The 14,226-nt window shown below is 44.5% G+C and overlaps 1 protein-coding gene and 1 pseudogene across 9 annotated transcripts in view; one reads left to right on the forward strand and one right to left on the reverse strand.

Annotated features, from left to right (window-relative positions):
• LOC116101793 (zinc finger protein 226-like) overlaps positions 1-7,422 on the reverse strand; it is a 28,025-nt gene extending 20,603 nt beyond the window's left edge. For 3 of the 9 annotated variants that reach the window (XM_031385635.1, XM_031385640.1, XM_031385637.1), the window contains exons 1-4: positions 7,097-7,422; positions 4,537-4,598; positions 2,718-2,831; positions 1,805-1,843 (exon numbers count right to left, since the gene is read on the reverse strand). In XM_031385635.1, coding sequence (XP_031241495.1) covers positions 1,805-1,819 — 15 coding nt within the window. In that variant the 5' untranslated portion in view covers positions 1,820-1,843; positions 2,718-2,831; positions 4,537-4,598; positions 7,097-7,422. Of the gene's footprint in view, positions 1-1,804; positions 2,832-4,536; positions 4,599-7,096 lie in introns of all 9 variants that reach the window. The other 6 variants (XM_031385638.1, XM_031385641.1, XM_031385631.1 and 3 more) reach the window with 4 other exon arrangements.
• A 1,953-nt stretch (positions 7,423-9,375) lies between these two features.
• LOC116100307 lies at positions 9,376-10,148 on the forward strand (annotated as a pseudogene).
• Positions 10,149-14,226: the final 4,078 nt, after the last annotated feature.

The raw sequence follows: 14,226 nt of genomic DNA on the forward strand, positions 1-14,226 counted from the left end.
CATTTCAAACCCTCTATTTCAGGTCCTTTATTCCCTCCTGGCTGAGTAGAACCCAGTTCTTGAAACTGCTCGCAGTTTCAGCTGCCAAGCCAGCCATCCCAAGTTCAAATCCTGGGAGACACATAATGGAAGAGAAGGACTGACTCCTACAGGTTGCTGAGTACTCTCGCATCCTCAAAATAAATGTGAAAAAAAAAAATCCTAGTTTAAATCAGTGAAAAACGATTTGATATTTCTATTTACTTCATGATCACTAAAACAATATATTTTTCAAATATTTACTAACCATGTTTATTTTCTATTTATTTATTTAATAGACAGGATCTCATAGCTTAGGCTAGCTTCATCCTGTATAGCCAAGGCTGACCCTGCAGTTCTCTAATCTTCCTGCCTCCATTCCTGAGTGTTGGGATCACAAGGGTTTGGTATCAAGACTGGAGTGTGTGGTGCTGGGATTGAACCTGGGGCCTCATGCATGCAAGCCAAGCACTCAACCTGTTAAGCTATGTCCCTAGCCCCATGTTTGTTTCTCTTTGTTACTCTGCCTACCTTTCTCATATTTTAACTAGCTTCATGAGCACTGGTTCTGCACTACTGGGGACCAAAGCCAGGGCATGAGCAAGTGAGGCAACTGTCCTGCCTAAGCTAACTGTCTGCCTGTACTTCCATTCCTTAGCATCCGTATAGTAAATATTCTCCCGCTTCTTCTTCTCTTTGTGTAGAGCAGAGCATCCCAACCTGGATGACAGCATCTCGGGCTTAGCATCCCAACCTGGATGATGGCATCTTGGGCTTAGTCTGTGCTTGTTTACCCAATCATATGCAGTAGCAGTAGCAGTTAGCATTTTGCTGTTGTTTTTTAAGACAGGGTTTCTCTTTGACAGTCCTAGAACTCACTATGTAAACCAGGATGGCCTTGAACTCACAGAGATCTGCCTGTCTCTGCTTTCCAGGTGTTGGGATTAAAAATGCCCAGCATTTTTATTATTTTTTAAAGTCTTTAATATTTTTAATTATCTGTATGTGTGGCTGTGTATGTACATGTGAGTGCTGGTATCCAGAGAGGCCACAGGAGGGCATCAGCTTGCCCTAGAGCTGGAGTTACAGGCTGACTTGAGCCACCTGATGTAGGTATTGGGATCCAAACATGGGTCCTCGGGAAGGGCAGTCCATGCTCTGAAGCATCGAGCCATCTCCCAAGTACCTTGTTTTTATTATTTCATTCATCAAATTATAAAGTGATAAAAATAATTAAAACAGGGGTGATTAACATCTGGCATCCAAGAATTTCTCAAATGTCAACAATTCTCCGTAAGACTTCCTAAGAAGCAAGGAGATAAGTAGAACCTTTGAGCCACTGTTCTCAACCTGTGGGACTCGACCCCTTTTGGGGGTTGAACAGCCATTTCACAGTGGTCACATACCAGATATCCTGTGTACTGATATACAGGATACACTACAGTTCATAGCAGTGGCAAAATTACAGTTATGAAACAGTAATGGAAGAACTTTATGGTCTGGGGTCACCACCACAACAGGGGCTGTATTAAAGGGTGGCAGCCTTAGGAAAGTTGAGAGCCACTGGCTCTGAGAAAAGAAATGAGAACTTAAGGCCAGTGAGAGAGCTCAGAGGTGAAGGTGCTTGCCACAAAGCCTCGTAAACTGAGGGTGGAGGGGCATGTTCACGTGTTGTCCTCTGAGCTCCAAAGGCACGTCAGGCTGGGGCACATGTGGGCCTCTATACAGCCACATCCACTCAACAGGTGAGCCAGCAAATGGAAGAGAGACAAACAGCCCAACTCACCTTGACCTTGGTCATCGTCCTCCTGGGGAATGGATGGGTCTTAAGAAGGTGCAGTGAAGGAAGCAGAAAGAAAAAAAAGCCATGAGAACCCAGCCAGGGTGTGAGCAGCTCAGCAGCTGCTGTCTGTGGGCAGCAACTGTGCTCCTTCCTCAAGGAGGCTGACTCAAACACCATGATCCCCTGCGGCTTCGAGCCCCTGGCTGAAGAGTGACCTGCCCGGCTACACATGCAACTGCTGGGCTTCAAGCAGACACCCTTCTCTTGTCTCCGGATCTGCCTTTCATCCTGGGACAGTAGAAAATGGTGCTCACTAAAAAGCAGGCTGCCTGGGTGGCCAGCTTCTCGAAGACTTAAGATTCTACAAACCCGTCAAGCTAAGAGGAGAGCCATGAAAGACTTTATGGTAGAAACAGAGACAATCGAATAAAGTCCCCAACTGCGTGAGATGCAGGTAATACATTTGTTATAAATCAGTGTAATTGGAATTAACAGGCTGCAGGAGTCATCACTGTTGGACAGAAACAAGAGCTTGGCAAGATGTCACACACCTGCAATTCTAGCAATCAGGAGAGACGGAGGCGGGACTGCTGTCAGTTCAAATTGGCCTGGATTACACAGTGAGACCTTATCTCAAAAGTCATTATAAGAGCTAGGAATGTGCTAGTGTTTGGCACACCAGGGACCCTGAGTAGCGCATGCACGCTAGCACACTGCCCCACACAGGTTCCTCACACATCCCTGTAAAGGAGAAGCTATCGTGTGGCCTGGGTCCCAACACCTAAACTGCTGTGTGCATCCTTGGCTATAAAAAGGACAGAGATTGAATGTCAGTCCCAAGATTGTGACGGCAAGCAAATGAACACACACAGGCAGCTCCCTCGGTGAGGTACCTGGTATTTTAGGGCATTCTTACCAACAAAGATGGCAGTTGTTGCACCCACGCACGGGTGAGGGCGGAGGCAGGTGGGGTCCCTGAACCCAGCCTCAGCCCACAGCCAGCATCTCAAGCCTTGTCTCACTGTTGCTTCTAAAGACAAAAAGAGATAGACAGGAGTTACAGAGAGAATTGGACGCTGGTAGAAAGGGGTGAGAGGCAGATTCAGGAGTGGAGAAAGGTAAGAGTTAAAGGAAATACTCGGAGAAAACCTATACTGGGTACCAGGCCCCAGCACTCTCATCTGAAGGCATCAAGATGAGTCACTATCCCAAACCAGCCATCACCTTGACTATAGATGGATAAACCACACCCCTAAGATAGGAAGTTAGTTCTGATAGAGAAGGGACACCATATAACTAATCAGGCACCCCCCTAGGCAATGCCAGCCATTAACTATGTATCAAGCCACTTTTAGGGATCTAGGTCAAAACAAGGACAGGGAGACACAGCAAGGTTGCTTAATTATATACACATTTGCTCCAACACTTCTCCTATTTATTATGTTTATTTAGAATGTGTGTGCAAGACACGTGTGGGGGTCACCAGAAGACAACCTGCAGCAGGAGTTGGTTCCTCTCACCACGTACATTCTCGGGGTGGAACACAGGTCGTCAAGCTTGGCAGCAAGGACCCCTACAACTCCCGCATCTTACAGGCCTGTTCCTCTATTTAAACCTAAAATTCTGGTCAGTACCACAGAGTTGGAGCAGTGGCTCACTGGGCCCCTTCCTTTGTAAGTCCCAATGCAGCCACTGTGGCTTGAATGCCTTTCTCTTAGCCATTTCTTCTTGTCTCTGCTGGGACTGGAACAGGTGATGGTGACAAACCTACTTAGGGTTTCCTAAGGACTCTGGCTCTAAAACTCTGGTTACAATTGGCTCAGTGCCTTAGTGAGAATATATCCAGGAGTTATGAATTGAGGCCATCGAACTGGGCTGTACAAGTTCCAACCCAGCCTTTTTTTTGTTTTGTTTTGTTTTGTTTTTTTGTTTTGTTTTTCAAGACAGAGTTTCTCTGTATGGCTATCCTGGAACTCACTCTGTAGACCAGGCTGGCCTCAAACTCAGAAATCTTCCTGCCTCTGCCTCCCAAGTGCTGGGATTAAAGGCGTGCGCTACCACCGCCCGTTTCCAACCCAGCCTTTAAACGCTAACTTATCTACCGTGTCTCAACTCCTTCATTGTAGAGGAATAGTTGTTTTTAGAAAGTCTTGGACCTCGAATAACTCAATGTAGGAAAAAGTGATTGCTTTTTGTTATCTATAAGAGTTGTTTTTCTGAAGGAACTTTACTGTCTTTGTACGACTTTGGACACAAGAAAGTCCTGGTGAACCTGGAGCATCTTGTATTACGAGTCTTCCTAGAGTCTGAGACTGCAAAGATGAGGAGCTCCTTCTAGAGACATGGAGAGCAGATCCGGGTTTTGGTATGAGGAACTTATTTTACTCTAAAAATAACTGTTGTGGATGTTTGAGGTTCAGTCCATTAGAGGCTGGACCTCCCTGCATCAGCAAGGCCTTCCTTCATCCTGAAGTGACCCTCTTTCCTTGCTTGTCCCTCATGACCCTGATATCAACACTTCATCATTAAAATAAGAAAAAATATGCTAGATGTGGTGACATACATCTTTAACCATGATTGGGACTCGCAGGATGGAGAGAAGAGTGACTCCCTGAGTTTGAAGCAGCCTGATCTACAGAGGGAGTTCCAGGACAGCCAGGGCTACATGGTGAGACTCTACCTCAAAACAACAACAACAACAACAACAACAACAACAACAGCCAGGCCACACTCACCAGGAGCCTTGCTGAAGGAGTTAGGACTTCACCTTCCACTCCGCCCTTGTCGAGACGTCAGGCTGTGGAAGGAGACAAACCATGAATAGGACACTCATCCCTGACAAAGCAGTTGAACTGTCCCCTCCTGCCCACCAAGCTGAAGATAATCTTCCCCTTCCTAAAAGGGAACAGAGAAGGTGTACAGGGCTAACCAGTATTGGTGGGACCTCCTGCTGCTCCCCAGCCAGAGGCCAGACTGCTGGAGAGATATTAGCACTCACAAGAAGAGTGTATGATCTCCTGAAAAAAAAATGGTGCAAAGCTTTCGTGTCTGCTCTAACAGAGGAAACCCAAAAGCTAATGAGAGGGCCAAGTGTGGAGGCCTAAGCCTGTAACCCAGAATCCAGGAGGCAGAGAGGCAGGGAGGCAGAGGCAGGAGGATCTCAGAAGGAGTTCAGGAGTTTGAAGCCAGCCTGGTTAACATAGCAAATTCCAAGACAGCCAGGGTTACACGGAGAAACTATCTCAGGGGGAAGAAAGAAGGTAAAGACCCCATGTGATGATGGATCTCCAGGGAAAGATGCTCATCACCAAAGTGATGACCTGAGTTCAGTCCCTAGGACTGACTCACCTCACACACACACACACACACACACACACACAAATTGTCATTGTGAAAACAAATTATTAAAGAAAAGCATGAGGACTTGAATTTGGATCCCAGCACTCATGTACGAAGTCGGGCATGGCTCCTGCACCTCTAATCCTGTCATTGAGGAGGCAGAGACAGGAGGGTCACTAGCTTCCCTCAACAGCTAGGATGCAGGGTCCATGAGAGACACTGCCTCAAAATAAATAGATAGATAGATAGATAGATAGATAGATAGATAGATAGATAGATGGATTGATGGATGGATGGATGGATGGATGGATGGATAGATAGATAACGTGGAGAGTGATCATGGAAGATAATTGGTATTGACCTTTGGCCTCCACACACATGCATACAGAAGCATGCACATATCAGCACATGCATGTACTAGCACACATATATGACCCCACACACAGTCATAGAAAGAGCTAGAATAAAACAAACTTGTATTTTAAAAGGCAACGCCTTAACAAAAGGAAATACACTTGGCTTGATACCCCTGGATATGTATGGTCAACAGACCACCAACCCTTTCTCCTTTCTCCCCTGAATCTGTAATGGGGGCAGGGTTGGAGGTGGGGGGCTGCACTTGATCAAGCCATCTTGAGAGCATGCTGGGCTGGGGCTGGTAGCTCTGTTGTTTAGACTATCAGCTTTCAGGCTGTGGCTAGGTTTGAATTTTAGGTGGCAACGGTCTTGACCTGAGTTACTCCAGTTTGGATGAAAGTGCCAAGAAGGAATCCACCCACGTCTTGTTTACACCAACACACAGTCACAGCCAGGCAACTTATCTATGCTATTAAAAGATATCGACTAGGGCTGGTGAGATGGCTCAGTGGGGAAGAGTTCAAATCCCAGCAACCACATGGTGGCTCACAACTACCCATAATGAGGTCTGATGCCCTCTACTGGTGCATCTGAAGACAGCTACAGTGTACTTACATATAATAAATAAGTAAATAAATAAATAAAAAGATATCGACTAGCCTTTAGTCCCAGCACTCAGGAGCCAAAGGCCAGCAGATCTCTGAGAGTTCAAAGCCAGCCTGGTAACATAAAAAATAAGCTCATCAACCACCCCACAGGTAACTACCTCACCAAGGGACCCATCTGTGGCAGGCACACTGCTCAATAGCCTGATCACGTGCCAGGAGCCTTATTCAGTGAAGGACTCTTGACTCCTCCTATCTTTGTTCCCAAGCCCAATTCCGATGGTCCAACCTGTGACAACAAACTCACGTGTGTGTATAACTGTGTGCCAAGTGAAGCTGATCTGAAGTTTATCATTAGTTATGTTAAACTTGAAATAAAAGACTTTCTCATCGTTAAGACACGACCCGCCCCCGTCCCTTCCCCTCCACCTCCCGCCCCAGACTTGCATCGGGTTTTCCCCTGAAGATCTATATCTAGTTCTCTCCTGGGCTCTTCTCTGCACCTGTATCAGCTCTCTGCCTGCGACTTCAGGGAACTTATCTAAATGCTAAAGCATCTTTAACCTTCTAAGCAACTCTGTAACCTGTACGCATGCGTGCGTGTATAATTGTGTGCGGAGTGACGCGTGGTCTGGGATTTATCATTAGCTATATTAAGCTTGGAATAAAAGAACCTGTGATTAATGGCCAACTACCAAGCGAAATCGTGCTTCCTTGACAAACTGCAGCCAACGAAACTGATACAGCTTATGACTTTCTCGTCGTTCAGTAAAATCTGACATCGTGGAAAGCCACAGACGTGTCCGTTTATCCTTCTACATGACAGGCTCTCTACAAATCTCCACCCATCCTGGTTCCCTGCAGTGTGGTTTTGAGTCGTAGAACCTTCAGGGCAGAGTGACACTAGCTACATCAATGTCCCAAACAACCCTATCAACATGGCCCTCGCACACCAATTCCAGACAGCAATGAAGCAAGGTGTAACGGCTCACACCTGTCATCGAAACACACCAGAGGCTGAGGCAGGAGGCCGACGGAACCACGCGCTGAGACCCTATCAGTGCGATGATTTCTGTGGGATGGAGGGAGGCTCCCTGGGAGCCCTGCGCTTCCCTTTCGCCAGCCTGGAGCCGACTCCCCTACGGCCGCCCGCCGCCAATCCCGCAAACCTCCAGATCCAGGGATCAGTCGAGGAAGTTGTGGGAGAGGAGATTCAAGGGATGACAAGGGGAGCGGATGCTAACAGAAACCACCTGGGAGACACTTCCCAGAATGCTCGGATCAGCCCGCACAACAGAAGCACGCGCAACGCTCCGAGAATTTGAACTACATTTCCCAGAATACTCCGCGTCCGCCGGCCTCAACAGAGGCACGCGCAACGCGCAGAAAATCCGGACTACAATTCCCAGAAATCTCCGCATTAGCTCGCCCGCGCACCTGCGTGCCTGTGGAACAGTTGAACTATACTTCCGTTAGTGGGTGAGGGGAGGTGGATCTTACACTCGTTTCATCTAATATATAGCGACTATGTGGAGTGTGTGCGTGCCATGCAGGTATTTTTCTAGCCCTCTGCGGAACTTATTTGATCTGTGAGACACTGGTCCGCACTATAAAATCCATACTGAACTTACGATGGTCCTCCTGACTCAGCCTTCCCCACTCTCAAAAGCTGGGCTAACGTACTGCCTCTAAACTTGACACGTCCCACGGGACCCTGGAAAATTAAGAGTCCTCACCTCATAGGCGGTAATTTGGCCCTACTGTTGTCCTTATATACCTGAGTGTATAATATATACTTCTGTGTTTCTCAAAGAAACCAAAATTCTCTCTACACATCACAGCCACACAATGCAAAAAACACAGGTACATTGATAATTCATACTCTCCTCCTCCCTGCCCCTCCACTTTCTCTCCCTGCTTCCTCTCTCCCCTTTGTCCAACTCCCACCCCATCCCACCCCGCCCCCGCCCCCGCCACTTCCTTCTAGATCTTCTACATCAATCTACAGGAGAAACAAGTTTTGTTGTGTTTTGTTTGTTAATTTTATTTTTTAAAGATTTATTTTTTACTTATATGAGTATACTGCAGCTGTCTTCACACACTCCAGAAGACTGAATCGGATCTCATTACACATGGTTGTGAGCCACCATGTGGTTGCTGAGAATTGAACTCAGGATCTCTGGCAGAGCAGTCAGTGCTCTTAACCGCTGAGCCATCTCTCCAGCCCTGTTTGTTTGTTTTTAATTATCCGAAAGGACAACTGTCAAAAGTTTCTTTCACCCAAACCAAATCTCAGGTGTTGCAGCACGGTGGAGATGTATAACAGTATGCACACTAGCAAGGAGGAAGACTAGTTTTTACATGAGATGATTGTCTGTTGTGACAATGTTGGAGTTTTGGTTTCTTTGAAAAACACAGAAATATTACAGGAATGTTTTTATTTTAACCCCAGGTATGGAATATGAGGCTGCTTCAGATTGTCCACAGCAGTGGACATGCTCTAGCATTGGTGTGATTGTGCCAGGTGCAGGTAGTTTCTGTGATTGTGTGATGTTTGGAATTCAGGGGACTTTTCAGAATGCTAGGGCACCGAGAGGGGTGGGTGTTGGTTGGCTGTTGGTGGTTGTTCGGTGGGGTTGGTGGTGGTTTGTTAGTTGGTTGTTGATTGCTGTTGGCTAAAGTTTGTTAAGTGGTTGTGTACAAAGAAGAACAGCAAAGATCAAATTTGCCCCAAGAAATGTCATGCCCTTCATCAGCAGAAAGTAGTCTATCAATAACGTTGCCCCTCTTCCTGACCTCCGACTTTATTCAGGGATCTCTTTCCTCTCCTTTATTCTCTCTTATCTAGTGTTAGGGGTTTGAAAGGGCAGAGAAAGGTAGAAGAAAGAAGAACCCACAAAGTAGTAGCAAAAGACAACTACAGTTGTCCACAGGGAAAGGCCCAAGAATTCAACAATTAAGTCAGCTAAGACCGTGACATATGGGGGCTGGAGAGATGGCTCAGAGGTTAAGAGCACTGACTGTTCCTCCCTAGGTCCTGAGTTCAATTCCAGCAACCACATGGTGGCTCACAACCATCTGTAATGTGATTTGGTGCCCTCTTCTGGTGTGTCTGAAGGCAGCTACAGTGTGCTTATATAAATACAATAAACAAATCTTTAAATAAATCATTATTAAAAAAAAAAAAAGACTGTGGTATATGATGCCAATAGAGTCCAGTGAAGCTGACAATACAGCAGTGAACAACTGGAAATTAAAGTTAGAAAAATAGTATCATTTAATTTGTCACCAAAAAATACTAAATGGGATGCTATATATAACTTGAATAAAATATGTCTGCTGAAAACTACACCTCTCCAATGAAGGAAACCTAGAGTTCTGGGTAAATGGTACCATGCTGACTGCTTCAAGATGTCAACTGTCCAGAAATTAAGTTATATATTCAGTCTAGTCCCAAACAAAACCAGAGTTTACTTTTTAAAAACCACAAAGCTGATTCTAAGTTACTAAAAAACAAAGACATGAAAAATGGTAGACTCCTGTGTGACGTGAGCAGAGCCAGAGACCAAACTCTCCCTCTGACAAGATGGCTGGGCTGCCCCACAGGCTCATCAGGGAAACCCAGAGTTTTCTGGCAGGACCGCTTCCTAGCTTGAAAGCAGAACCAAACAAGAGCAATGTGGCCACGTCGGGTGGACCCCAGGATTCCACTTTCGAGGAAGGGATTTTCGATGTAACTATTCCTTCCAGAAGCATACCCAATGGCAGCACCTAAAGTACCAATGTTTATCCTAATAAGAGGCGTTGGGAAGAGTGGTCCCTGGGACTGCAGATGTGCACTTCTGTTATCAATCCAGGCTGTCTTAAACACTCCTAATCCAAATGATCCATTAGCCGAGCCATGGAAGAGCCACAAAGCCCAAGCCGTAGAAACAGCGAGAGCATGGCCTAGACTATATGCTATAAATAATATTCAGCTCGATCAGATCATCAAGGGTACATCACTTTTGTTGTGCAAGACTTCTTCCTTTTGTTGTTTACATTGACACAGTCTTAGAAACATTACAGATTAAAAGCCCAGGCAGGAGCCTTCATCTTTGATGATCTGTCTTGTCCTGGTTCACCTTTGCGAAGCATGAGCAGAGGCTGGAAGCATCATCCAGGTTCTCCTGAGATGTTGAAAAGCGGCGACTCTCTGCTTTGACTCTCCCCATCATGGTTTAAGAGCAAGGCACTGAGAAGGAAGGACATAGGTTAGCTGCCAGGGGTATGGGTGTTTTTACTTTATTTGGTGGGGGGGAAGTAATTTTATTTGTTTTATTGGTTCTTTCCTCCTTTTCCCCTCCCTCCTCTTATGAGATCTAATTGCAGTGATTAAACACAACTAACCAGCTTGTTTAGAATATGTTCTGTCGCCAAGTCTACCTTTAGACCCTGTAGATGGACAAGCCTGATTGTCAGAATCAAAATGGCAACATCATATAAACAGCACAGCCCTCACTAATAACATTGTGGCTTTGCTGTCAACTGTAGATTCACTGCCACTCCCACCCCCACCCCAAGAAGAGGGAGGAGGAAGAGGAGGAAGAGGAGGAGAGGAAGCTAGCTTGTGACCTTTTGTAGGGCTTGTCTGGAAGCTTTTGTGAATCTTATGTTTTAGTAAAAATATTTTTTGTTATCCAAAAAAGAAAAGAAAAGTGGTCATGTTCATTTTGAAGAAGACTGGGACTCGAAGACTCACACTGATTCCAGTTACGAAGCTACTCTTTGTAACAGCTCTGATCACACAGTATCTGGCAAAACAATAGAGCATCCGGGGACCCAGAGGCCAGGAAAAGATGAACACATGGCTTTTTCATACGTGTGACTGAAATTCTGTACTGAAAGGGCATTGAATTGGATGGCCCATGACTTCACACTGATGCAAAGTTAGCTGAAATGGATTAGTTGTTAATGGCAAACCTCAAAGGGGGCAGGGAAAAAAAAACTAAAAACCAAAAAAGGAGCTCAGCTGCCAGGCCCCATGTCCAGCAACTTACACCCACCTGTAACCACAACTCCATGGGACCTGAGAACTGACAGCGTGGTGCCTGCACACATGTGTACATACACATGGAGACAGACACATATACGTAATTTAAAAGTTTTAAAGATTTCTGTAAAGGTAAACATAGCCCTACTATATAATCCAGGAATATTTATGAATCTAAAAGAACTGTTAGATTATACACAAAACAGTATGAAACGTTTATAGCTGTTTTCATGATTACCTGTCGGGGGCCAGCCCCGTGTGTGGGGGGGTGTTTCTTCTTTCTTGTAGGTTCTTCTTGAGGCAGCAGAGTGGGAAGAGCATAGGTGGAAGGTAAGACTTTGTCTCATGAGATTCTGGGGTAAGACTTTGTCTTACCAGAAGTTTAGGATTGCTGTATAATAAAAAGTTTATTTATCTAAGTCTAAGTTGCTGGCCTGCCTTCTGTGATCCTCTGAGGCCAGAAACTACAGTTTCTGGCACTTAGCATCTCATCCTAAAACAGCAGGAGATTAAGTAAAGGATTGATTGCTGGAGCCTTTTCCCTGTTGTCCAGATGCCTCTTGCTTGTCCTGCTAGGGTGAAGTTTGGAGCAATAAACTTCTATTGAACCAGGAGAAGAGAATCTCACTGGCAGAAGGAAATACTTTTATATAAGCAAATACGAATAATTTCACAAATTCATTCATGCTCATTTATTCATTTATACATTTCCATTCATATCCAGTTGGGCCCAGCTTTCGTACATTCTCACATTTACATACACACACATACACACACATGCATACATTCTCACAATTACATACTTACACACACATCCATACTTAAATATACATGTGGAGCAAAAGACCAAGCACCAGTGCAGAAAGAACTCACTCATTCTGGATGAAAAATGGAGCTCCAGTCTTTATTACATAGAGAAAGAAAAGGCTTCTACCCTTTTAATGCTAAATGAATTAAACCCATTTTTGTAAGAAAAAAGCTTTGTTTCTTTTAATAAGACTAAGCCTGCCTTGTCCTTACCATGGGACCTCTTCTGTCCCATGGTAAGGAGAAGCCTGTCTGCTCCTTCTGCTCTCTGCAACATCTTTTTTCCTCTTTCCCTCTGCATTCTGCACATTGTTCTCTTAGTATTTTATGTTACCTGTAATTTCTAAGTTATTACATTCAGCATTCTCCTTCTAATCTAAAAAGTGTTCTGTCTAAAAACTTTTCCTCAGGGTTGGCGAGATAGCTCAGCGGGTAAGAGCACTGACTGCTCTTCCAAAGGTCCTGAGTTTGGATCCCAGCAACTACAAGGTGGCTCACAACCATCTGTAATGAGATCGGATGCCCTCTTCTGGTGCGTCTGAAGACAGCAGCAGTAAATTGGGCCAGAGCGAGCGGGGCCAGCAGAGGTCCTGAGTTCAACGGCAGCCACACACATGATGGCTCATGGCCATCTGTACAGCTACAGTGTACTCATACACATAAAATAAATAAAAATAAATCTAAAAAAAAAAAACTTCTCCTCAGTTACTCTCTCAGCTCAGTTCTCACCTCCGTTCCTCTCACCTCAGCCCTCCAGTTCTGACTCTTCTCTTTGTCCTCAGCCCTTAAACATCTTCAGAATATATGATTACATGTTAAAAAGTTCATCAAAAGTTCACACAGAAAAGCAAATCATAAATTGAAATAGAAGTTTACATCTGAGAATGTTTACATTCATATCCATTAGAAGTGATTATCTAGCTAAGCATCCATTACTTGTCTCAGCTCCACAGGTTCTCTGAAATTAAACAACTAAGTTATAAGTGAAGTTTGTATAGATAAACCCAGACAGTATTTTATCTTCTGTCCTAACACCTTTAAGTGGTAACAACTTGGGAGACTGGCAGAGTTCTCATTGCAGTTTTGACTATCAGAAGCAGTCCTGCTATAAAATAGCTTAATAATCACAGATATAATTTTAGGAATTCTTATAGAATCATCATTAAGACTTAAGTCGTCTATTTGTCTATATAGCATCCCTACAAGACAGTACATCTTCATGGATCTGCAGAGATCTGCTCCAATGGGGTATGCTATTACTTAGTGATTGTTATTTATGTATAATAATAACAGGAAAAGCATATTAATAGCAGGAATCTTTCCTAAAATGAATCCCTTACAGCCTTGCTTCATAAGGGCACACCTGCCGCAGAATATATAATAATCTGAAGCAGGCATTTCAGGATGATCACTTGCTAGTTATTAGTTTGTCCCATTATGGCTCCTGACAATCAACAAATCTAGAAATCCAAATATTACTCAAGTGGTGAAAGAATAAACATATTATAGCACACAAAAGAAAAATATTAATTCATCAATGAAACAATAAGCCCAGGGATCAACTCAGTGGTAGAACATTTGCTTAATATATGAAATTCAGGGTTCAATCCCTAGTTACCCCCCAAAGATACATAAACAAGAAAGATGAACTAAAGAATTTCACAAAGTGAACGCCTTATATTCAAATGGCTACATACTACACCAAATGGCTACATACTACACGATTCCATTTACATTTTGGAAGAGGTAAACTATTAGAAAACAGATCACTGTTTGCCAAGGGTAAACATGGGGACTACAGAGGCTCAGAACAAAGAGCTCTGGAGCTATTTAAAATCCTGATAGTGAGCCGGGCAGTGGTGGCACACACCTTTAATCCCAGCACTTGGGAGGCAGAGGCAGGCGGATTTCTGAGTTCAAGGCCTACAGAGTGAATTCCAGGACAACCAGGCTACACAGAGAAACCCTGTCTCGAAAAACCAAAAAAAAAAAAAAAATCTTGATAGTGGTGGTTGCCCAGCAGCATTACAGACCTTTGTGACTGCAAACTTTTCCACCAGTGCCCAAGTTCCCGAAATAATGACTCTGAGACTTAATTATATATAAATAAATACCTAGGCCATAAGCTTGGGCTTGTTCCCTGACTAGCTTGTAACATAAACCCATTAATTTTATTCAATGACTGTCACATGCCTGCTTACCTCTTCTTAGTTTCATGTGTCTGTCTCCATCATTGTTCTGGGCGAATCTCCCATGCCTGACTCTCCCAGAATCCTCTCTTCCCC

The sequence above is a fragment of the Mastomys coucha genome, unplaced genomic scaffold, assembly GCF_008632895.1.
Source record: "Mastomys coucha isolate ucsf_1 unplaced genomic scaffold, UCSF_Mcou_1 pScaffold21, whole genome shotgun sequence".
Lineage (NCBI taxonomy): Eukaryota > Metazoa > Chordata > Mammalia > Rodentia > Muridae > Mastomys > Mastomys coucha.